This window comes from Stomoxys calcitrans, chromosome 2 (genome assembly GCF_963082655.1).
Source record: "Stomoxys calcitrans chromosome 2, idStoCalc2.1, whole genome shotgun sequence".
Taxonomy (NCBI): Eukaryota; Metazoa; Arthropoda; class Insecta; order Diptera; family Muscidae; genus Stomoxys; species Stomoxys calcitrans.
Genome location: NC_081553.1, coordinates 189,938,261 through 189,964,827, shown reverse-complemented (window position 1 = coordinate 189,964,827; position 26,567 = coordinate 189,938,261). Strand labels below are relative to the sequence as shown.

General features: G+C 41.0%; 2 protein-coding genes across 10 annotated transcripts in view; both read right to left on the bottom strand.

Annotated features, from left to right (window-relative positions):
* LOC131995053 (uncharacterized) overlaps positions 1-26,567 on the bottom strand; it is a 227,289-nt gene that overhangs the window by 70,206 nt on the left and 130,516 nt on the right. The gene's annotated exons all lie outside the window — the stretch shown is intronic.
* On the bottom strand, positions 860-10,924 carry LOC131995052 (uncharacterized). Of its 9 annotated transcripts, none has more exons than XM_059362714.1 (4): positions 10,639-10,924; positions 8,914-9,033; positions 1,501-2,446; positions 860-1,078 (listed from the first exon to the last, which is right to left on the bottom strand). In XM_059362714.1, exon 3 carries the CDS (start codon positions 2,441-2,443, stop codon positions 1,505-1,507), a length of 939 nt encoding a protein of 312 aa, XP_059218697.1. In that variant the 5' UTR covers positions 2,444-2,446; positions 8,914-9,033; positions 10,639-10,924; the 3' UTR covers positions 860-1,078; positions 1,501-1,504. The 9 variants fall into 9 exon arrangements, 8 of the variants coding, with proteins under 8 accessions (XP_059218697.1, XP_059218701.1, XP_059218696.1 ...); XM_059362718.1 differs by having other exon boundaries at positions 8,914-9,016; XM_059362713.1 differs by lacking the exon at positions 10,639-10,924 and adding an exon at positions 9,943-10,144.

Genomic DNA, 26,567 nt, shown 5'->3' with positions numbered 1-26,567 from the left:
TAGAGTAGTAGTGTTAGTGACCTTTGGAATATTGATCTACTGCCCTTCTGTACTGGGATCGTTTCTGCACCTAGGTGTCAATGTTAAACAAAATTTAAAACTGCTATTCAAAATTTTATCTAGCATGACAATTTTTCTAAAAGGCCTGCTACCATGCCTTCTAACCGCTACCTTTGCCCTCTGGGATATACTCATTTCCAGCAAATATACTGATAGAGAGAGAGAGTGGGATACGCAAAACATTCACACTCACGTGTTCCCATTGTTTTTGTTGCAAAACGGGTTGACCTTAAACGTGCCGTGAGTTTAATTCGCTCCTTTCATTAGAGCACATCCTTGCTTTCACAGCTCCCCTGCCTTAAATATCCTGGCTCAACATTTACTCGTCCATAAGAATTTGTTTTTGTTTTGCTTTTTATCTCTTAAGAGGAGAAAGGGGGTGGAGTGGGGACGACAATTAAAACAAAGAAATTCAGATTAAATGTTTAATATTGAGAGACAAAGGGATTTGTGTTTGGCTTAATGTAGAGCCTTATCTTAAACCTTCATTATTTGCCCTTTTGTGGATAACAAAGAGGTATTTAATACGTTGAAAATTATAAAAAGGAAGAAAAGTTTACCATTTGCTTAGTAGGTTCATGTATTTTTGTTGAAGAAAAAAGAAATTTTATTTAAAGCTGTTTGGGTTCAAACTAAGGGTTTTGCCTTCCGAAATAAAACATAGGAAGTTTTATGTTTAAAATTCAAATGTGGTGGTGATTGTTTATTGTGATGTTCTTTTCTATGTTATTTAAATTCGTTAGTTATAAGTAGATCGTAGTGTTTAAGTAGCAAATATTTAGGTTTAGATAGCACAATTCATAGATTTAAGTAGCAGTAGTAAGTAGATTAAAATTTAAATTATGAGTATAGTTGATTGTAGTAGATAGACATTGTATTTAACAGGTGGGGGGTTTGCAATATTAGAATTAGTTGGTGTTGTATGTTGTGTCCCGCACTTATGGTTGTTGTGATGTTGCAATTGTGGGTCGAGTGTAGATTTGGTTTTTGAGTCGGTTGTTATTGTGTCACTTTGTATCTAAAATGTTAAATATATTAGTTCACTGTTTCAAAGTTTATTGTTGCAATGTTCACTCTAGTTATATATGTTTGTATGTATGTTCACTTTTTACTTTTCACTTCACTTGGGTTTTCACTTTGAGGGGGAGAGAATACGATGCGCGGGTTTGAGATTTAAAACGAGACTGATCTTTTTCTGGTTGTTGCTTGTCACTTGGACCCCGCGAAAACGGTCAACTTTCCAAGCTACAAGCAACAATTCCAGGTAAACAAATATGAAATCAAGGCGGAATCAGCGATTAAGAACTTACTTCAATGTACCGTTATGCACAGTGGGTCATGTGCATACGTGAACGCATGTCTGCACATGGGTGCACATGACTTCATGTTCAAACGTACCTTGAACATTCTCCCCCTCCAAGTGACGAAGTGACATCTTACCTTTTTAATCCTGGTTTCTTGCCTGTGAGGTGACTGGGCCGACGAACACGTATCCCCAATCTGTCTCCTGGGCGAAGACGGCTCCCAATCCGGGTTGTACAACACCACTCCTCCGGAGGTGGGCGTAGGCATCGGCCCCTACCTCTACATCGATTGGTTCGTTGCCTCTAGGGTCAGCATCTGCCAAAGAAAGGGATCTTAGGCTGCTTGTGGGGTCGGGAATGATGGGATCTGAATAGGGTCGTCGCGGCAAATCCCGGGTCACCACTGCCCGGATGGTATACATGGTCCTCCTCGACGCATGCCTTGACCGAAGTCTTATTGTTGCCAGACGGTGCCCTCTGCGCTCTCTCGTTGGTATCCCCAGGCGAGTTACTGTGGCTGCCGCGATTCGGGTGATGGTCGATGCCTGGCACAAAAGTACCCGTACCCCAGCCCAATCGTCCTGCTCCTCGGGTGCCAATTCCACCATCGCCGTGGGTACAAAAACAGTGGCCCGGCTGTAAGGTATCTCGACCGGGGGAGGGCCTTGGACGATGGGCATCTGGTTGGCTGGTTCGATTGCAAGTTGCCGTGGGTTGGCAATCTCCATTGGGGGCGGGCTGTAGCTGCCGTATGTCTCCCTAAGCTGTGGGGCTCCATGCAGCATTGTGTGATGGCGGTAGTCGCATGTTCGGCAGGCAGTGACCACGGGGCAGTCTGGGGCCAGATGGCTGCGCGCCAGACAGTTCCGACAGTAACTCCGTCTCTCAACTGTCTCGTATCTCTGATACGGTGTCATTTGCCGGAACCGCGGGCATGACCGTATGGCGTGGTCCTCCTGGCAGAGGCCACAGGCATACTGCCAAGATGCGGGGCGATACCTGGGTTCCCGTGGGTCGAAGCGAGGGCGTGTGGGTCTGGCGGGTCGTGGGGACTCTGGGCGAGGTAAATATCCGGCCATTATCTGTAACCAAAATCTCGTGAGTACCGTGTTTTGATGTGATTATGAATTGCTAGGGGTGTCTGAGAATAATTTGACAATCTTAGTTATGGGTCGACTGACTATGCCATTGGAAGTTCGAATATCTACAACTCGAGTGTTCTGATCAACACCGGGGTATGTTTTAAAAACTCGTCCTAACTTCCACTCGGTGGGATATCTCTCATCCCTGATGACAACTAAATCATTGACCTGTATGTTATCTTGCTGATACTTCCATTTGTATCTACGGTGAAGCTCATTTAAGTACTCTGACTTCCACCTCTGACAAAAGTTTTGGGATATAATCTTTAATCTCTTCCACCGATTTGCAAGCGTTATGTCCTCCTCTGAGATGTCGGGTTCTGCCGGGGTCAAAAGGGAAGAGCCTATAAGGAAGTGAGCTGGGGTCAAGGGTGCTAAATCGTTAGGGTCTTCAGAAGCTGGACTAAGGGGTCGTGAATTGAGGCAGGCCTCGATACGTGCCAATATGGTTGACAGTTCTTCGAACGTGAAGTTCATTTTGGGCATAGACTTCTTAAGGTGTATCTTGAATGATTTAACTCCTGCCTCCCACAATCCCCCCATATGGGGAGCTCCTGGAGGAATAAATTTCCACTCTAAATTCTGATGAGCATGTTGCTGAATGGCGCTGCTCTGTAAACTTTTCATAAACTCTTTCTGATCTTTCTTGAGCATTTCTGCTGCGCCTATAAAATTCTTTCCATTGTCGGAATATATCTTTTCTGGGCACCCTCTCCTTCCTATGAAACGAGCTAATGCCGCCAGAAATGATTGAGTCGATAAATCACTTGTTGCTTCTAAGTGGATGGCTTTTGTCGCAAAACAAACAAATATGCAGATATAACCCTTGGTTATTAAACACGCTCGTGCTGTTAAGCTTTTGATTCCGAAGGGTCCTGCAAAATCTACCCCTGTATTCGTAAAGGGTCTGGATAAAGTAGTACGCTCGGGTGGAAGAGATGACATAATTTGGGTCTGAGTCTTTAATCGATATAGGGTACAAACTCTGCAAATGTGTATAACTTTCTTGATCAACTGTTTCAATCTGAATATCCAAAACTCCGTACGGATGAGCCGGGTCATAAGTTGATTGCCTCCGTGCATTGAGACTTTATGAACAAATTCCACTAGAAGGAGTGCAAATCGCGAATCATATGGGATTAAGATTGGATGACGTTCGCTGTACGTCAAAGCTGGCGATTGAACTAAACGACCATTGGATCTAATTACTCCTTTTCTATCTATGAAGGGGTTGAATGGTAAAAGACTACTTCTAGGTGAAAGCCTTTTCTTTTGGGTCAAAGAACTGTATTCCTCAACGAAGTAATGTTTCTGAGTTGCCACTATAAGACGCATCTTTGTGTCTATGAGCTCTGGGCTGGTTATTTCTTGCGATGAAATTTTAAGTGAGGATCTAGTTGAACCTGTGTTACGCCAGAACCTAATTGCGTAAGACAAAACACGATATGCTCTAGCTAAAGACGAAAATCGAGTCAAAGGGTCATCAAAAGTGCCTGTTGCGAATACTTTAACTTGTTTTGCTTCAAGATTAGTGTCTGTATTAACTCGGTCTTGCGGCCACTGATCATGCGGCAATTTGAGCCACTGGGGTCCCGTCCACCATAAATTATGAGCTATTAAGTCGTCAGGAGAACAGCCACGACTTGCTACATCTGCAGGATTATATTCTGAGTCAACATGTTTCCAATTCTCACCGCCGACGTTCTCTAATATCTCTGAAACCCTGTTACCAACGAAAGCGCTCCATGAGCATGGTGGCTTTTGTAGCCAGGCTAGAACGATTGTAGAGTCGGTCCAGAAATGGGTCGTAAACTTTGATAATTGAAGCTTAGGCACAATGGCATTTGTTAACTTTGACAACATAACTGCACCGCATAATTCTAACCTTGGCAGAGAGATTTTCTTAACTGGGGCTACTCGGGTCTTGGCTGCTAGAAGAAAAGTGTCTACAGTTTTATCGATGTGTTCAACGCGTATATAAATTGTGGCTGCATATGCGCTTTCTGACGCGTCGCAGAATCCATGTATTTCCACAATACTAGCAGGTGTAAACCGAACCCATCTTGGTATCGATACAGTGTCTATAGAATGGCTACCTCTCACAAAGTTATTCCAGTTCATTTGAGTCACTGGCTTCAACGAGTCGTCCCATTCTACCTTATCTAGCCAAACCTGTTGCATGATTAACTTGGCTACAACTATTACTGGCGCTAACCATCCACATGGGTCGAAAAACTTTGCTATCGTTGATAATACTTCTCGCTTGGTGCTCATTTGCTTTTCTTCAACTGTAGGGGCCGTAAAAGTGAAATTATCACCTGATATATTCCAACGAATTCCTAGGGTCTTTGTCGAAGAAGCTTCGGAAATATTTAACCAATCTATTGGAAGAAGCATGTCTTCATTTAAATCCTTTAACAAACGTGTGTCATTTGACGCCCATTTTCTTAGCTCGAAACCAGCTGATTCTAATGCGGAGGCTAATTCCTTCCTAGCTGCTGTAGCTTCTTCTATGGAGTGTCCGCCCGCTAATACATCATCGACATATAAATTTTCTTTAATAATTCTTGATCCTAACGGATGAGAATCTTTCACGTCTTCTGCTAACTGGAGAAGGGTCCTAATCGCTAAAAATGGGGCGCAATTTATGCCGAAGGTAACAGTTAAGAGTTCGTAATCCTCAATTGGGTGGTTTTCTGATTTACGAAAGAGAATTCTTTGAAAAGCTGTTTGATTGGGGTCTACTAAGATCTGACGATACATTTTTGTCACGTCTGCATTGAAGACGTACTTAAAAAATCTCCATTTCAACACTTGTAGCACAAGGTCTTGCTGAAGTATGGGTCCTGTATGTAAGATATCGTTAAGACTTTTCTTGTTTGATGTTGGGCTAGATGCGTTAAAAACCACTCTAAGTTTTGTGGTAACCCTATCTGGTTTGATAACTGCATGGTGAGGTAAGTAGTAGTGAGGGGTCTTGTATACGCTGTTTGGGTCTACCTTCCTCATGTGTCCTAATTCCAAATACTCTAATATGGCTGCATCATAATGTGCTTTAATATCCGGGGTCTTAGACAACTTTTTCTCCATTCTATGAAACTGTGCCAATGCGATGTTCCTAGATGAACCGATCTCTGAACAGCTTTTAAAAGGTAAAGTTACGATATATCTCCCCGCCTCATTACGTCGTGTTGTATTTCTGTAATTATTTTCGCAATAAATATCTTCTGCTGACCTCAAAACCTTTTTTGGGGTCTCTTCCACCTCCCAAAAGCGAGTGATTATCTTTTCTAATGATGATGCACTATAAAGTGTGATTTGTCTGTCGGATTTAGGGTCTTCCGTAATGGGTCCTCCTATGATCCACCCAAAAACGGTGTCCTGCGCTATAAGTGATCCAAAGGATTTCATAGTACCGCCTTTTGTGAATATAAGGGGTCCAATATCTAATCCGATTAACATGTCCACGGGTCGACTTTCAAAGAATCGGGGGTCCGCGAGACTAAGGTGTGCAAAATCTCCAAATTGATTTTGCCTTAAATTGTGTGTTGGTAAATGAGAAGGTAGGGTCTTTAAGACTGGTGCCCAAACCTCCAGCTCAAAACTAGGATTTACTCGTGAGCAAAGATTGAAGACGCAAGCTTTTGTCGATGTTTCAGAAACTGCGTCGCTTAAACCTGTGACGTGAATTAAATTCTTAACTGTTGGAAGTTGCAATTTGTTTCTAATTTTTTCTGATATGAAAGTTGATTGTGACCCAGGATCGATGATTGCCCTGGCATCATATCTATGTCCTCTAGATTTGATTTGAACTATTGCTGTGAACAAAAGTGTCTCTTTGGGTTGCGGAGTGGGTCTGATTTCCTGAAGTGTCAAAGTCGTTGAACAAGGTGCTTCTAAACAAGGTGTGGACTGTATATTTGGCGATACCGATGGTTGTACTAGGGTGGTTAAAGCGGCAGCACTGGTACTAGGGCGTGCGTATTCGCTAACCGGTTGAGCTAGGGTGGTAGGATCAGTAGCACTGGTGCTAGGTCGTGCTTCCTGTCTACCGGGTTGAACTAAAGTGTTGAGAGCGGCAGCACTGGTGCTAGGTCGTGCTCCGCCTCGTTGGTGTGTGCCTGTTGTAGGGTACTGGCTCTGGTTGCCTTTATGTATCAAACTGTGGTGTCGTTGACTACATTCCCTACAACTAAAACGACTTTTACACTCCCTGACTCCATGATCCGAAGAAAGGCAGTTATAGCAAAGATGACCTGTCTTAACAATGTTTATTCGATCGTTGATCGACCTTTCTAGAAATTGAGGACATTCTCGCAAAGAATGATTGGATTTACAAAGTTGACAGGCCGGTTTGTTATTCTGAGCATTATAGTGTGATTGTGTGTTGTTGCTGGGTCTTGAGCCCGTGTTCTTGAAATTGGGATTTACATTTGTTTGAAAACTATTAACTCGCTTTTCCCGCTTATCGTACTCCGATCTGGGTTGATTATATCTCGAATATTGTGGCTTGATATTGCCGACTGATTCTAGGGTCTTGAATTTATGGGTCAAAAATACATCTAGTTGATTCCACGATGGAAGAGACGAACAATCTGCTAGGCTGCTTTCGAATTCTTCTAAAAATATTCTTGGTAGTTTGGTTGACACAAGATAAACTAAGATTGGGTCCCATCCCCCCGTTTCTACTTCAAGGGTCTGTAAAGTTTGGGTACAACTACCTATAGTGCGCTGTAATTTCTGGATTGTTGACGCGTTATCAACGGAAACCGAAGGTAAATTAAAAAGAGCTCGCAATTGCTCATTTACCTGCATGCGTTTATTTTCGTACCTATGAACGAGATTTCTCCACGCTATGTCGAAACCCTCATGGGTCAGTGGAACATTGGAAATTATTTCGCGGGCTTCTCCTGCTGTTTTCTGGGTTAAGTGAAACAACTTCTCGACTTTACTTAATTTTGAATTGTTAATGTAAATTGCTGAAAATAAGTCCCTAAAGGTGGGCCATTCGCGATATCCCCCTTTAAAAACATCTGTGTCACAGGGCGGCAATCTTAGAGCTGGTGAAAAATCATTATTGTCTCGCTGTTGGGTCATCGATATTCTCTCCTGTTTTTCTTGATCTTGTTGCTCGTTAAGGGCCAAAATTTCTCCGTTAAGAGAGCTTAAACACCGTTTATAAGTTTCTAGTGCCTGTTTGTAATTATTTCGAAGTTTAGTTTTATCTATAGGTGTCTCATCCTTTTCCGGAATGCGGTCCCTACAATCTAAGTATGCCTTCTTGATTTGATCCCATAAAGAATTGAGTTCTACCCGCGTGATTTCTAACGAATGTATATTATCATCTGACTTAGCCGCGGAGTAAACGCTTTCAAAATCTACTAAATCATTCACACAGTTTACAAATTTTTCGCGTAAATTCTTATCCATTTTGTAATTGGCTTGTATATGTTTTAAATAGGTTCAAAAACTATAAAACCACGGAAAAATCTACAACAAAATGTCCAAAAAAACTGGTTATTTGTAGAAATCAAATCTATTTCTAAAAAACCTAATGCGAAGAAAAAAAAATGTGTGTCTTGATGATGGGTCAAATATCTAAGGGTCAAACCTGAAACTTTTTACAAAATTCGTAATAAATGTTTTATCTGGGTCACTAGAAAAAAAACAGGTTAATATTTCTGATGATATCGATTATACAATAGCCGCAAAAAATTGTAAGAAAAATTTTCCTTTCAAATCGCAATACACCAGCAATTTAATTCCGCTCGAATTAAAGTTGCAAAAAAAAAATTTATTTTTCTCCAAAAAAAATTAAACTTTCACTTTTCAAAATTTGGCATACAGAACTAGATGATTCTTTACAATAATACTGCTTTGACTCGTTGGGTCAATTTGCTTTCTGTATAAAAAACAACAAAGGATTGCACAAACAACCACAGTCCTTTCCGACCGTTTCCACTTAAATTTGTGCAATAGAATGAAGTTTTAAAATTTCGAAGACAAATGAGGCCAGCACGCAATATTATTTTCGTTATTTCTCACACAAAAACAATTCTTGATAAAAAAAAACTTCTTCTTTTCTAAAAGCACTTCGATTTTTCTTAGACACTTTTCCTTTTCTTTATAAAAAATTTCAACAAAAAATCTCGTGGATGTCTGTCCCGAAAATCCTACACACTGCCTTGAAAGTAGGGTCTGCTATATTGGGTCAAATTCACTTGGATCAAATTAATTTGGGTCAAAATTAATCAGACAACCGAATTAGCGATTCATAATCAGAAAACGATCAAAAACAATATTAAAGTACGCTGGGTAAATGTATGAACTTTTCCTTTTTTGAAAAAAAGGTTATGTATGACGTAATACCCAAGCGCACTTTAATAGAAAAACAAAATGGTACTCACTTTGAAGCTTCTTTTTTGATGTGTGTGTATGTGTGTGTGTGTGTAGGTGGGCGCTTGGCTTGGGTCCAGAATTGTGTGTTGGCGCCTTTTGCAATTTTTGTAGCTTTGTGTCGTTAGAGTCTTGGATTTTGTTGTTTTAGTGTTTTTGATTTGATGAAGTTTTGGGAATTTAACCGTTGTAGCGGGTTTTTCCGTTTTTATCCCAGAGCGTAGATTTTGTTTTTGTGTTTTTACACGGAACGCACGAATTTGATTTTGTTGGGGTTTTTTGAAAATGCACAATATTTTATGTTTGATAGAAAAAGAAAGAATTAGTTTGGGATAAAATTTACAAATTTATCGAGCAACCCATAATTCTGTTTTAACACTCTAATTTGTTTTTTAAGTTAAAATACTGAAAAATTTATGATTTTTAGAGAAAAAAATTTTTCAAAATATGTAGAAAAAAATTAACATAAATTTTGGGTTGGACGATAAATTGTTAAATTTTTCAATTTTTTAGCTCTTTTTTTTCATTTTAACACAAAGAAACTTCTTTCAACAATTTAAAATTTTTTGATTTTTTATAATTTTTGAAATTCCACTTTTTTCCACTTCTGTTCCACTGTGCGGGTCACTTTACGTTTTTTGGGTCACTGTAACACTTTTCTAATGGTTTATAACAAAATTTAATTAATTTTTGCAAATTACAAATTTAATTTAATTATTTTTATTTTCTTCGGGTCACCCTGTTGATTTAATTATCTTTTATTTTGTATGAGTCTTCTTGTCCTTTGCAACTGTGTTATTCTTTTTTTTGTTTATTTCTTTTTGATACCGCTTTGGTTGGATTATTTTATCAAGAAATTAATAAAATAAATCCAGAAAACAAATTATGGGTTTCCGAAGCCGCTTAATAAATAAAAAAATTATTTTTTTTGTGTTGCTTTTAATAACTATGGCCAAATTCCTTTTATATGTGTTTTGTGACTTGTTTTATGTTGGCCGTCCGTCCATACGTGTCTGTATGTACGGTTGTGTGTAACCAACCCTTTTTTCGCACTTTTCTCTATTACTTTTGCTTTTAATTGGTGGGTCACTGCACTTTTGTTGTTGCGAATTTTTTGTGTTTCGGTCACTGGGTCTTTTGAAATGAAAATGAATTATTTTTGGGCAGAAAACAGAAAATTTTTTTTGATTTTTGGTTTTTTAATTATTTAAAAAAACCACTTATCCGGTTCGAAGGACCAAATGTTTGGGTTCAAACTAAGGGTTTTGCCTTCCGAAATAAAACATAGGAAGTTTTATGTTTAAAATTCAAATGTGGTGGTGATTGTTTATTGTGATGTTCTTTTCTATGTTATTTAAATTCGTTAGTTATAAGTAGATCGTAGTGTTTAAGTAGCAAATATTTAGGTTTAGATAGCACAATTCATAGATTTAAGTAGCAGTAGTAAGTAGATTAAAATTTAAATTATGGGTATAGTTGATTGTAGTAGATAGACATTGTATTTAACAGGTGGGGGGTTTGCAATATTAGAATTAGTTGGTGTTGTATGTTGTGTCCCGCACTTATGGTTGTTGTGATGTTGCAATTGTGGGTCGAGTGTAGATTTGGTTTTTGAGTCGGTTGTTATTGTGTCACTTTGTATCTAAAATGTTAAATATATTAGTTCACTGTTTCAAAGTTTATTGTTGCAATGTTCACTCTAGTTATATATGTTTGTATGTATGTTCACTTTTTACTTTTCACTTCACTTGGGTTTTCACTTTGAGGGGGAGAGAATACGATGCGCGGGTTTGAGATTTAAAACGAGACTGATCTTTTTCTGGTTGTTGCTTGTCACTTGGACCCCGCGAAAACGGTCAACTTTCCAAGCTACAAGCAACAATTCCAGGTAAACAAATATGAAATCAAGGCGGAATCAGCGATTAAGAACTTACTTCAATGTACCGTTATGCACAGTGGGTCATGTGCATACGTGAACGCATGTCTGCACATGGGTGCACATGACTTCATGTTCAAACGTACCTTGAACAAAAGCAAAGATAATTATTATAAAAAAGTAAAAACGTGTTAAGTTCGGCCTGGCCGAATCTTACATACCCTATACCATGGATCGCATTTGTCGAGCGAGTTAGGCAAGTATACAACATACCAACGGACGGCCCTTGAAGCCATCACACCTAATATGATTGAATAGTCTTCCAATCAAAGACGAATAGCGTCCCATAGAGGTTGGTGTGTGTTGCTATCTTTGGCTTTTCTTTTTCATTTGCATCTCCGATCATTGAGCTCGTCTCGAAAGAGCAACAAACAAAAATTGTAAAATTTAATGATCTTCCCCCTAACAGGCAAAAAACTTGAACACTGAAAAATTCGGCAGAGCCCGGCCAGGATTCGAACCTGGGCACACGCAGCAACAGCGAAAGCCATTGCCGTTGTCTTAGCGTTCGAAGCCATGACTACAACTTCCAACACATGTACAAAATCATGTGTAGTACGGAAGAAGTGTAATTTGTGACAGAAAGAATGTCTGTCATTACACACACAATAAATGCATTGGGAAAAGTACAGCTAATAGACAGGGTTGTCGAGTGTGGTTGTGGTCGCTATTAATACGATTCAAATGCAACATACAAACGCACGGCCCTTGAAGCCATCACACCTAATATGGTTGAAAAGTCTTCCAACCAAAGACGAAACGCGTCCCATAGTGGTTGGTGTGTCTTGCTTCCTTTGAATTTCCTTTTCCATTTGCATCTCCGATCATTGAGCTCATCTCGAAAAAAACAAACAAAAATTGTAAAATTTAATGACCTTCGTCCTAAACGGCAAAAAACTTGCAAAATCCAAACAAAAAACAAGTAGAAAGGCGTTAAGTTCGGCCGGGCCGAACTTTGGATACCCACCACCTCGGGTATATATGTTAACCACCTTTCGTCATAATCTGATGAAAAATCCATAAAGACCGATCGAACCATATACGACACGGATGTCGAAAAGTCTAACATAAGTCACTGTGTCAAATTTCAGCGAAATCGGATAATAAATGTGCTTTTTATGGGGCCAAGACTTTAAAACGGTCTATATGGCAGATATATCCAAATCTGAACCGATTTAAGCCAAATCGAAAAGGGCTGTCGAAGGGCCTAAAAACAACTCGCTGTCCCAAATTTCGGCGAAATCGGACAAAAAATGCGCCTTTTATGGGTCCAAAACCTTAAATCGAGAAATCGGTCTATATCGAAATCTAGACCGATCTGGGCCAAATTAAAGTAGGATATCAACTGGCCTAACACAACTCACTGTACCAAATGTCAGCAAAATCGGACAATAAGTGCGCCTTTTATGGGCCCAAAAACCTTAAATCGAGGGATCGGTCTATATAGCAGCTATATCCAAGTCTGGACCGATTTGGGCCAAATTAAAGTAGGATGCCGACTGGCCTTACACAACTCACTGTACCAAATTTCAGCAAAATCGGACAATAAATGCACCTTTTATGGGCCCAAGACCTTAAATCGAGGGATCGGTCTATATGGCAGCTATATCCAAGTCTGAACCGATCTGGGCCAAATTAAAGTAGAATGTCGGCTGGCCTAATGCAACTCACTGTACCAAATGTCAGCAAAATCGGACAATAAATGCACCTTTTATGGGCCCAAGACCTTAAATCGAGGGATCTGTCTATATGGCAGATATATCCAAGTCTGGAGCGATCTGGACCAAATTAAAGTAGGAAGTCGACTGGCCTAACATAACTCACTGTACCACGTTTCGGGGAAATTGGACAATTAATGGACCTTTTAGGGGCCCAAGACCTTAAATCGAGGGATCGGTCTAAATGGCAGCTATATCCAAATCTGGACCTATCTGTGCCATATTGCAGAAAGATGTCGAGTGGCCTAACACAACTCATTGTCACAAATTTCAGTAAAATCGGATAATATATGTGGGTTTTATGGACCTAAGACCCTAAATCGGCGGATCGTTATATATGACAGCTATATCCAAATCTGAACCGATCAGGGCCATATTAAAGAAAGATGTCGAGTGGCCTAACACAACTCATTGTCACAAATTTCAGTAAAATCGGATAATATATGTGGGTTTTATGGGCCTAAGACCCTAAATCGGCGGATCGTTATATATGACAGCTATATCCAAATCTGAACCGATCAGTGCCAAATTCAAGTAGGATGTCGACTGGCCTAACTCAACTCACTGTCCCAATTTTCAGCGAAATCGGACAATAAATGCGCCTTTTATGGGCCCAAGACCTCAAATCGAATGATCGGTCCATATGGCAGCTATATCCAAGTCTGGACCGATCTAGGCCAAATTAATGCAGGATATCAGCTGGCCTAACATAACTCACTGTCCCAAGTTTCAGCAAAATCGGACAATAAGTGCGCCTTTTATGGGCCCAAGACCTCAAATCGAGGGATCGGTCTATATGGCAGTTATATCCAAGTCTGGACCGAACTGGGCCAAATTAAAGTAGGATGTCGACTGGCCTAACACAACTCACTGTCCCAATTTTTCAGCGAAATCGGACAATCAATGCACCTTTTATGGGCCCTAAACATTAAATAGAGAGATCGGTCTATATGGTAGCTATATCGAATTCTAGACCGATCTGAGCCAAATTAACGAAGGATGACGAGGGGCCTAACACAACTCACTGTCCCAACTTCGACTTGAAGTTTCATCTCAGGTATCCGATCGGAAACATTCTTCCCTTCCTTCCAGGTTTCCTATCGTCGCCTCGATTATACCGCGATGGTATGACCGGCTCCCATCCTCAATCCATGCTCCCATCGCCTTAAGTCCCATAGCCACAGTGGCTGCCTCACACTTAATCTGTATGTCAGTGGGTCGGATATCTAGAATAGTCCTCCAGTTGCCCTAGTGGGCGTGACCCTCATCGCTCCGCCTATGCCAAGACAACATGTTTTCTGAACCTGTTGTATGGTCCTTATGTTGCACTTTTTATCCATAGCAGTCCACCAAACTAATGAGGCGTAAGTAAGTATTGGTCTAATCACGCTCCTGTAGAGCCAGTGGCCTATCCTTAGATTTAGGCCCCATTTCTAGCCTACGGCCCCTCTACATAGTACTCAACAACAGTTAGGCTTCTCAGTACGCTTCTGAATGTGACACTTCCAATTCAGTTTCCCGTCGAAAGTATTTGACTTTGTCAGATATCGAAATCATCTTATTGAGGAAACGTGGTGCATTAAATTGGCCCCACCTTCGTCTTCCTTGCGAACAGGCATATTTTAGCCTTCTCTGGGTTAACATTGAGACCTCTAGGTCTAGCCCTATCATATGTCATATGCAAGACCATTTCAGCCCTTCTGCATAGTTCGTATAGATCCTTACGTCTTGGAAGTAGAATAAAATCGTCTGCATAGCAGACGGGTTCAAATCCCTTCTTAGTCAGCATCCGTAATACGCCATTTACCCACAGGAGTGGGGATAAGATGCCGCTTGTGGCTTGCCCTTGTGCCACTTTCTCCCTTATATTTCTGCCATGGGACACACAATTTATCCACCTGTTCCTTAGCATATGGTTTATCCCGTCTCTAAGGAGCGTGTCCACCCGGTACTGGTCTAAGGATTAGATCAGAGTATCGGTCCGCACATTGTTAAAAGCCCCCTCGATGTCAATGCACACCACCAGGGTGTACGTTTTGGCATTGAAGGACTCTTCTATTTTATGCACAACCTCGTGCAGGGCAGTCTACACCGACCTTCTCTTGACATAGGCATGTTGTTTGTATTTGCGCAGTTCGCTGGTTGTCCTACTCTTTTCCACATGGGTTCCATGGTTTTGAGTCGAAAGGACTTAAGGCTTATGGGTCTGTAGGGCTTTGGTGTCGCATAACTTACCTTGCCTGGCTTGGATGTATTGGGTTGCCCAAAAAGTAATTGCGGATTTTTCATATAGTCGGCGTTGACAAATTTTTTCATAGCTTGTGACTCTGTAATTGCATTCTTTCTTCTGTCAGTTATCAGCTGTTACCTTTAGCTTGCTTTAGAAAAAAAAAGTGTAAAAAAAGCATATTTGATTAAAGTTCATTCTAAGTTTTATTAAAAATGCATTTACTTTCTTTTAAAAAATCCGCAATTACTTTTTGGGCAACCCAATAAATGCCACCCTTGCCTCCTGTCAGGTTTTCGGAGTATATGCAAGTCCTATCAACGCTGTGAAAATATTGGCCATATGAGGCTCCAGTTAGTCTGCCGCTTTCTGTAGTAAATCCGGTAATATTCCTTCAGGTCCCGGTGACTTAAATGGTTTGTAGCTCCTCAAGGATTCCTTCACCATAAATTTCGTAATTGTAAACCTTTGATCAACGTCATTATTCCTAGATTCCAGAGTCTTCGTGTCTTCCGTCGTATCCTGTGGAAAATGGGTTTTCATCAAAAGCCTCAACATGTCCTCCGTTGTCTCTGCTCTCACCCCCATGTCGTCTACTAAAGTTTCAGTTTCGAAATGAGTTTTTAAGAGAAACTTTTCTACCTTGGCGGCGTATTAACGCTATCGACCTGTTCGCAGAAAAGCTCCCGGTGCAAGTCCCATCTTCCCTCTTCAGCTAGCTGGAAGTACAAAGGACTTTGCCCAACAAGGTGCCTCACCAAGGACTTGCAATTCTTCTCAGAATTTTTTTTTAGAAACTCCATGCTCTCTTCTTCAATGTTGGTAAGTAAGTTAGTCATCAATATTTTTCATTTTCCCACCAAACAAAAACTCTTTCAATAATCACAGCCTGGGTAACATAAGAAAAGAACACATAAAGCCTAACGCAGAGAAATCCTAATAATGAAAAATTCCTCAGGATTTTATGCCTCTAATTTTCTTTATTTTTCTTTTAGCTTTCGATAACGGTGGCAGTACATTCGATTTTTGCTTCCCCTCCCCCCCTTCACAACGGATAGTTAGACCATAAAAATAACACCATCATCGAGGAGACAGCTGCGGCATAACAACAGCGAATAGCCTCTGTGAAAAACACTTTCACATCCACATTCATTCACATCCATATGTCCTGTAATGGAGGATAGAGTTATTTGTAGGGTTCTCTTTTATGGCGGCACACAACAAAATGTTTAGTGTGTTACTCTATCCGGCATCCATCACTTTTTATGTTAAGTGTCATTGAGTGTAAGCGTTTTTCCTATTCTGTTGCCATTTGTTAGACATTGTGTTTTGGATACAGATGAACGATATGTGTTCAAGTAGCTGCAGTTTTGTGTGAAAGTCGATATTAGAGTGGCTCACAGAGGAGGCAATGTATGAAAAGTTAAAAGGACATCTATAGGTTAAGCCAACTGTTCATTTGGAGGAGGACTTGTCTGAATAAGTGGTTGGGATCATTTACAAGTTATTTAAAACGCTCATGCTGGCACCTTCTCCTGATCCTACAAAAATATCTCAGACTCATTGAGATATTTTTGCAGGATCAGGAGAAGGAGCTTTATTACAGACCCGGCCTTATTTTGATAGGCAGAAGTTTTGACGGGTCGAGATGGACTGCTAAGGATAGGTTAAGTTGTACTGGAAGTCTAGGCTCCTTCTCCTGATCCTGCAAAAATATCTCAGACTCATTCAAATATTTTTGCAGGATTAGGAGAAGGAGCCTAGACTTCCAGAACAATTTAATCTATCCTTAGCAGTCCATCTCGAACCGTCAAAACTTCTGCCTATCTAAATAAGGCTGAGTCTGTAAAAAGGCAATCACTCTTTGGTTTGGAACTTCATACACACCACTGTGATCTTGGACAGTAAACTGAATTGATTGGAAGTGTCACATTCAGGAGCGTACTGAGAAGGCTCACAGATGTTGGCCACTATGTAGATGGGCCGTAGGCTCGAAATGGGGCCTGAATCCGAGGATAGTCCACTGGCTCTATGGGAGCGTGATTAGACCAATATTTACTTACGCCTCAGTAGTTTGGTGGACTGCTATGGGGAAAAAGTGCAACATAAGGACCATACAACAGGTTCAGAGAACATGTCTTGGCATAGGCGGAGCGATAAGGACCACGCCCACTAGGGCACTGGGGCGTGATAGATATCCGACCCATTGACATTCATAAAAAGTGTGAGGCAGCCACTGCGGCTATGAGACTTAAGGCGATGGGAGAATGGATTGAGGATGGGAGCAGCTCATACCATCGCGGTATAATCGAAGTGACGTTAGGAAACCTGGAAGGAAGGGAATATGTTTCCAATCGGATACCTGAGATGAACCTCAAAGTCGAGTGCGAGGCACTGCTGTCATCGGCACACTCTTGGATTGACGGAACACTTGTATTGCCATCTGGGAGTCCACGTTGCACGGATGGATCAAAGCTAGAGGACTGAGTGGACTTGGGGGTCTATATCGAGAACCTAGGGACTGAGAACTGTTTTAGACTGTCTGACCATGATACGGTCCTGCAAGCGGAGATCCGGGCGATCACGGAATGCGTGAAGTGTAGTGGTGCTAACGCGAGGACGTCGAATGTGAGCATCTTTACCGACAGTAAAATTGCCATAAGGGCAATAACAACCAGGAGAGCAAGGTCATGAACAGTCTGGCAGTATAAGAAGGAGATTAACGCCTTCTCTGAGGATGGAACGGAGTAAGGGGGAATGAAAAGGCAGACGAGTTGGCGGTGAAGGCCAGAGGGCTGCAGTCAATAAACACGGTTAACCCGAAACCTTTCGGGTCGACGCAGTCCGAGTTAAGGGAGTGGGCGACGAATACGCATGCAACATTATGGAACAGCAAAACGCTCGGAAGGACTGCGAAATGCCTATGGAGGGATCCAGATCGCCCTGAATCTTGCACAACGACTTCCGTTCTGAATTTCAACATAAGTGGTTAGCATGATCCGGATCACCTTATAAATTGATATAGCCCCTAAATAAACCGATTCCCGGATTTGATTTCTAGAGCTTTTGGAAGTCCCAATTTTCATCTGATTTGGCTGAAATTTGGCACAAAGGGTTCTGTTATGACTTGCATCCACTGTGCCAAGTACGGTTTAAATCGGTATATAACCTGATATAGCATTTGACTTCTTCAGCCCTTACAAGCCGCAATTTTTGTACGAATCGGCCAAAATTTTGCACATAGTGTCCTGTTATGTCTCCAACTTTACCAAGAACATTTCAAATCCGTTTATAACCCGTTATAGCTATCATATAAGCCGACTCGCCGATTTGATTTCGTTCTATTACGACTTCCCACAACATAAAATAAAACTAGCGGACCCGGGCCTCGCTGCGTCGTCTTTTACTTTATATGGAACAAAAGCTTCCTTGGAATATTTATTTTCGACAATTAAAAATCTTTTAGTGAAATACCATGATAACTTGACTAATATTTTAAGAATATAAGTGCCTTTATCTGAATCCCATATGATCTTTATTGGTCTACGAATTTAAGCTTGGATGTAAGGTGTACTCCATTCTTAAAATGCTTCATTTCAGCCAAATATTCTCATGATGATTGATTTAGTGGTGTTTTCGGGGGACAGGTGGTCCCCCAGATACTTGGCCCTGAAAAAATATCAGCATCGTGCTCTTCTCTCAAATACCATTTATTTTAACCCCATATTGCCATTGGCTGAAGAGGAGTTTACAGGATGAGGCGTCCCCCAACCACATGGCCCCAAAATAGGTTATCAAATTCGTTTTCTAATCTCAAATACCTTTCATTTGAGCCACATATTGGCATGGTCGAAAAATTTTTTCCCTTTGGGGGTGTTTTGGGAAAGGAAGGATGCTCTAAATACATGGTCCTACATTTGGATATCAAATTCGTCTTATACTCCCAAAAACCTTTAGTTGAGTCCCATATTGCAATGGTCACTAAAAAATTGTTGTTTGTGGGGTATTTTGGGGGATGGGCGGCCACTCAGTAAGTTGGCCTTGAAAATATATATCGGATTCGTGTTCCACTTTAAAACCCCTCTTAGTTGAGCCTCATATTGCATTAGTCAGAAAATACCTACTATTGGGTGGTGTTGTGGGGGTGGCGTGGCCCCATAGACACTTTTCCTAAATATTGATATCAAATTCGTGCTTTACTCCCAAAGACCTATCATTTGAGCCCCATATTGCTGTGGTCGTAAATGTGTCCCCTTTGGAGGATTTTTTTTTGGTGAGAGGTGCCTCCCAAACACTTGGTCCCATATTTGGATATCAGATTCGTATTCTACATTCAAATACCTTTTATTTAAGCCCCATATTCCCATGGCCAGTAAATAAGTCCTGTTTGAGGGGTGTTTTGGGAAAGGGGTGGACCCCGGAAAACGTGGTCCCACATTTGGATATCAGATTCGTATTCTACTCGCAAATACCTTTCATATGAGTCCCATATTGCCATGGTAGGTAAATATGTCCGATTTAGGGGTGTTTTGGAGATTGGGGTGGTCCCCCGAGCACTTGGTCCGACAATTGGATATCAGATACGTTTTCTTATCGTAAATACCTTTCATTTGAGTCCCATATTGTCGTGATTGGTCTAAATATATGTTTGGTAGGTTTAAGGGTGGGGCAGCCCCCCTAGGTACCCCATCCGAAATTTGGATACCAATTTTTTATTTTTAGGGTACTATATGAGAGCGCACAAAATTTCGCTTAAATCGCACTACCCATCTCCGAGATCTGGCGTTTATGAAAATTAGGGTAAGGGGGAGGGTCCGCTTCCCCTTCAGATATCAAAAAATGTAGTAGCCTATTTTCACCGCGGGGTCATTATGCACCATCTGTGAAAATTTCAAAAAAATCGGTTCAGCCGTTTCTGAGTCTATAAGGAACACGCAAACATGCAAACACACCTACGAACAAACACGAATTGATTTTTATATATTGGGTTGCCCAAAAAGTAATTGCGGATTTTTCATATAGTCGGCGTTGACAAATTTTTTCACAGCTTGTAACTTTGTAGATGCATTCTTTCTTCTGTCAGTTATCAGCTGTTACTTTTAGCTTGCTTTAGAAAAAAGTGTAAAAAAAGTATATTTGATAAAAGTTCATTCTAAGTTTTATTAAAAATGCATTTACTTTCTTTTAAAAAATCCGCAATTACTTTTTGGGCAACCCAATATAAGATTATGCCCTTCAACTAAATTTATTTTGTATACATTTAAAGCAGAATCGATGGAGGTGAATTCCCTAGATTCGGCCCGGCCGAACTTAGCACGCTCTTACTTGTTACATATTAAACATTTCCCCAAGTTGTTCACCATAAGGTTTGGCTGAATTCCTTGCAACAAACCATCCACTCTAATACTTGACCACACACACACACACTCACATATTTTCCATATGCATGAGAAGCCTAAAATCATGAAGGTTGACTGAATATGCCGCACAATGGCACCGCTGATTGCGATGTCAATGCGGCTATTGATGCCTCCTATATCAACCAAGCCTTGGCTATATGTTTTTGACTTCCAACGGACGAATGAGGTAAGAGGATAATGTGGATGGTAAAATTCTTTTTGCTCGATTCGTTTTTATTACTTTTTGCCTGACAAAGAGGTTTGGTCATAAAAGCTGTTGTTTTTTTTTTTTTTTTGTTTAAATAAATGTCCCTTGAAAGTGTCATCAATGCTGTTGTCATTTATTTTAGAGGTATCTTTCAGAGTCATAGATCACACAAAACCCATTGAAGTTTGCCTACATTGTAATGGCTCAGGTAAATATATGAAGCAGGATAAAAATGTGCATTCATTTCGTACTTTTGCCCTGAATGGACATGTGAAGAAAATAAGCTAAGCATGGCCTGATATTTGATATCTACAAAATTGATAGTCGTTAATAACTAGAAAAGTTCAATTACTTGGACTAAGAACAAAACAAAACAGTAAATTTTGAGTCCAAAGTAAATAACTTCAATGTTGGTGGAATGGTATGGGGAAATTTAATAGCTTGTTGACAATTTTAACTTAATTTAAATATCCTATATCACTACTGTGCTACAGGGTTTGAAGACCTGGTACATATCTTGAATTACCTTACTGAACACCACAGCAAAGTGTTGCCAAATCGATAAATCTCGGAAATAATTCCAGAACTTTTTAACGGATGGCGATATCTACACGAAACCTAAAATGGTCAATGTGTTTTCCAGTAGGTATGCAAAATTTGGGAACCCTAGTGGGTCCAGAGGTTGATCCATGGGGCTTGAAAGTTGGTCACCTCGAGCATGTCAAATTTTGAACTGCTTGCCAAACTGTCATTTATGGGTCAATCGGCTTGATTCGTTTTTTTTAGAAGAAACCAGTAAGGAAAGGCAAAAATCGGGCGGACCCGACTATATAATACCCTACAACTACCCCACAATTATAAATTCGGGCAATATATAAATATATATGTATATGAGAGCTATATCTAAATCTGAACCGACTGTTAAACGGATCGTTTGAAAATTATTGTTTTATAAGTGCAAATCTGGCGATATATATGAATGGGTGCTACATCCAAATCTGAACCGATTTTGATGAAATCTCGCACATATGATAAGATCAGTAACAAAACAATCCGTGTCAAATTTTATGCAGATCGGTTACAAATTGGGTTCATTACAGCCTTATAATTGTAAATCGGGCGATACATATATATTGAAGCTATATCCAAATGTGAACCGATTTTGATGAAACCTGGCAGATTTGTTTCGATCAGTAGCAAAACAATCCGTGCCAAATTTTGTGTAGATCGGTTGTAAATTGTAGCTACTATGGCCATTTAAGTGCAAATCGGGCGATACATGTATATGGGAGCTATATCTAAATCTGAACCGATTTCGATGAAATCTGGCAGATATGTTAAAATCAGTAACAAAACAATCCATGGCAAATTTTGTGTAGATCGGTTAAAAATTGTAGCTACTACGGACATTCAAGTGCAAATCGGGCGATACATATATATGGGAGCTATATCTAAATCTGAACCGATTTTAATGAAATCTGGCAAGTATGTTAAAATCAGTAACAAAACAATCCATGCCAAATTTTGTGCAGATCGGCTGAAAATTTTAGCTACTATGGCCATATAAGTGCAAATCGGGCGATACGTATATATGAGAGCTATATCTAAATCTGAACCGATTTTGATGAAATCTGCAAAAATTTTAAGATCGGTAACAAAACAATCCGTGCCAAATTTTGTGCAGATCGGTTAAAAATTGTAGCTACTACGGACATTTAAGTGCAAATCGGGCGATACATATATATGGGAGCTATATCTAAATCTGAACCGATTTTGATGAAATCTCGCACATATGATAAAATCAGTAACAAAACAATCCATGCCAAATTTTGTGCAGATCGGTTGAAAATTGTAGCTACTATGGTCATTTAAGTGCAAATCGGGCGATACATGTATATAGGAGCTATATCTAAATCTGAACCGATTATAGAATAGCGTTCTTCCTTGGGCCAAAAAAGTGATATGTGCAAAATTTCGTGATGATTGGACAACAAATACGACCTGCACTTTGATTACAAGAATACATGGACTGACAGACGGACAGACGGACATGGCTAAATCGAATCAAAAAGTGATTCTGAGTCGATCGGTTATCAATGGGTCTAGCTCTTCTCCTTCTTAGCGTTGCAAACAAATTCACAAATCTATAATACCCTGTACCACAGTGGTGGTGTAGGGTATAAAAAAAAGAAAGACCCTTAAAAAACATGCTGACGTGTCTATGATATCTCTAACACTTTATGAGTTATAGGACTTACAACATTTTTTTCTTAAAAATTTTAGTCAAGCTATAGTGGGTATTTCTGAAATTATGGGACTATTTGTGAAGCGATTGAAAAGTCGTTTCCTTGTTGGATAGGTTACCATGGATACCACTACGGATTCTGCTAAAATGTGGGAGCTTTATCTGGTTACAGACCGATTTAGACGGTAATTTACCCAGTTGTTGGACACTATGTGCAAAGTTTCAGCCAAATCGGACAAAAATTTGCATATAACAGCCATATATACCGATATGGCTGCTATATAAGCTCTTGGGCCCATAAAAGCCGCAATTTTTTTCCCATTTTGCCAAAATTTTAAAATGTGAGTTGTGTTTTACCCTTCTTCTTCCTTTTTTATACCCACCACCATAGTATGAAGGTATACTCATCAAGTCATTCCGTTGTTAACACCTCGAAATATTGATCTGCGATTGATTCTGGATCGTCCCGACATTCTGAGTCGAACTAGCCATGAACCCAGTCGTTCGTCGGTCGAAATCACGATAGCGGTCGAACGCGAAGAGCTCGCCGCTTGAAATATTGCACAGATGCTAACCATTGATGTAGGTCGTTGGGAATTGCCAATGGGCCATATCAGTTCAGATTTGGATAAAGCTTCCATATAAACCGATCTCCCGATATGACTTCTTGAGCCCCTGAAAGCCGCAATTTTTGTCGGATTTTTGTGCCTCGCACTCGACCCCAAGGTGCATCTCAGGTATCCGATCGAAAACCTCTTCAATTCCATCCAGGTTTCCTATCGTCGCCTCGATTATATCGCGATGGTATAAGCTGCTCCCATCCTCAATCCATTCTCCCATCGCCTTAAGTCTCATAGCCGCAGTGGCTTCCTCACACTTAATCTGTTTGTAAATGGGTCGGATATCTAGAATAGTCTCCAGTGCCCCGGTGGCCGTGGCCCTCTTCGCTCCGCCTATGCCAAGACAACATGTTCTCTGAAGCTGTTGATTTATACTTATGTTGCACTTTTCCTCCGTAGCAGTCCACCAAACTACTGAGGCGTAAGTTAATTTAGGTCTAACCACGCTCCTGTAGAGCCAGTGGACTATCCTTTGATACAGGCACCATTTCGACCCTAGGGCCTGTCGACATAGTGCCCAAGCTTCAATATAGCTGCTTATTAAAAGGTGGTTAACATATATACACGAGATGTTGGGTATCCAACGTTCGGCCCGAATTTGATGCATTTTGTATGGTTTTTTAAACGGCAGGTTAAGTTCGAAGATGCTCAATATCGGACTATATTTTGATACTGCCCCCATATAGACCGATCTCCCGATAGAAGTTGTAAGGCCCATAAAAACCGCAGTTATGGTTCTATTATGTCGTAATTTTATACAGTAAGTTGTGTTAGGCTGCTCGACATACGGTGCTGATCTTTCTATATTTAGATATAGGTGCTATTTAAACCCATCTCCCGTTTTAGGGTCTTGGGACCATGAAATGCGCACTTATAAAGCGATTTTCTGTGCCCCATTTGGTTCCGATCGGGCTATGTTGTTGTTGTTGTTGTAGCAGTTTGTTGTGTTCTATCTTTCGTCTGCTTGATTCTGTTGAGTGTCAAGACCCAGGAACTCTGCGACTAAGATGAGGTGCGTACACAGGGATCTGGGTCTGAGTTGAGTGGGTCTGGCTAGGCAGTCAAACAGGTGACGTGTATCGTGTGGTGCCTGGTTACAATCGGGACATACATCTTGCACGTCGGCATCAATCCTTGCTCTATAGGAATTGCATCTGCCGGAACGTAATTGAGCCAGAACTACTTTGGTTTGCCGGGGGTCGATTCGAGGTCGATTTCTTCAGGTGCAATGGGTGGCGGTCGTTCTCCAAGGACTACATCACCCGACAGCTATTTACCGCATCTGCTACCTTATCTGCATGAATGTTGTCTAGACCTGCTTGATATGCCGCTTGATCTAAAGGTTCACTCTTGTAGCGTTGAACCTCACGTTTTAGATCATGTAGATCAACCTTAAGGCTACTGGGAGGTGGATATCTATCCACAAGATGATGATTTGGATGGTCTCTGCAATAACAGCTCAAAAGGTATTGTTTAGACAGCATGTAGCTATGTCTTCGCACTGGTAGGATCTTTGTTTCCTGATTGAGGTGATTCACATGAGAACTGAGGAGACACCCCGTCGCAGTACGAAGGGGAGCATTCTGACAGATCTGAATGTTGTTGCACTGCGTGTCTTAAAGCTGACGAGACCACACTAGCGCTGCATAACTGCTTTGTACGTGGTCAACAAGGTTTCTTTGTCTTTGTTTGACTTTTGACTTTATCGCAAATTGCTGTGGCATGTGGGGAGAATGTGTAAGAGTTGTCAAATGTGACGCCAAATATTTTGGGACACTTGATGGACGGAATCATTTCTCCATCGACCATCACAGTCAGCTCAGTATTCACCTCACGCGTATTTGTATGAATAATGTGGCTGAAGATTTGGTAGACGTTCAACCTATCGCAGCAGCAATGGGTGGGGGACCTGATGCCATGATCGTACTATCGTCCGCATTTGATACGATTTCTATGCCGTCTGGAGAGGGTGGAATGGAGGATAGATAGAGGTTGAACAGTGCCGGAGATATCACCCCACCTTTGGGAACTCCCAGTTTCAATCTACGGTGATTCGACTTACTTTACTTTAATTGGCTATGGCAGAATATTTATTCCACTAGCCGAACGTAGAATAGCGTTCCAAGCGCCTCGATCTTCTGCGCTCATTCGGTGATTCGACTTATTATCCCTGAATTCCAAAAATGACTGGCGACCACATAAATAATTCGCGACCCAGCATTTCAAGCCTGGCTGGAGGGACGTGTTGACGATGTCCTTAAATAGTTTGGCATGGCTGACGGTGTCGAATGCCTTCGATAGGTCCAGTGCCATGAGGACCTTCCTATCACATGGCCTGGGCTGATTGAAGCCACGGCAAATGTGTGCGATGATGACATGCAAAGCAGTTGTTGTGCTATGCAGTCGTGGGAATCAATGTTGATGCTCGGCGAATGGAAATTCTCCTACGGAGGAGTAATGACTCAAGGGTCTTAGGTACTGTTGCGCGAACGGAAATCGGTCTGTATGACTCCCCCAAACTCGGTTCGTTTCCAGGTTTCAGTAGCGGATCACTCTGCTCATTTTCCAGAAATCGGAAACTATATGAGTATTCAAAGACATGTTGAGGACAATAGTAAGGTACTCACATCCAGGTAAATCCAGATTCTTCAACATCAATGTAAAGATGCCGTCGTTGCCCAATGCCTTGGTGTCACGGATGATAATCGTAATTTTGCCCACGGTAAATTGTGATGGCTCCGCTCTCTCTCCAAGGTCATGGAGAGCATGGTTAATCACCATCTTGTGAGGTATTTAGAGTCTAATGGGCTTCTTAGCGACCAATAGTAACTGTTCCGCAGAAATCGCTCTACGGGTGACCTAATGACACTTCTTTCGGAACCTTGTAGTCGCTCAATCCACCAGTTGGGTGAGAGTAAGGTTGTGGCTCTGGCTATCTCCAAGGCATTTGATAGGGTCTGACACAATGCACTACTGTCAAAGCTTGTCGCATTTGGTGTCGGTAATGGCATCGTTCGATTTATTTCTCAGCTTTCTCAGAGATCGCACTATTCGAGTCGTAGGCGGACTTGCTAACTTCTGCGCTTCGGTGGCCTCCATGTAGCTGCCATATAGCCCAATATTCTATTTAACCGTCTTGAACAGGGGATTGTATTACCCCTCGACGTCCATGCCGAGTTTGGTCCACATCGGACCATAGTTCGACAAAGCTGCTATGGATACATAAATGATGCAATTTTCGCCGGACTATAACGAAAGGTATCCAAAGTTTGGCCCGCCGAATTTGATGCTCTTTTTACCAGTTATTTGTTC

Excerpts from the sequence above, each read along its gene's own strand:
- LOC131995052 (XM_059362714.1), bottom strand. The coding sequence starts at position 2,443 with ATGGCCGGATATTTACCTCGCCCAGAGTCCCCACGACCCGCCAGACCC.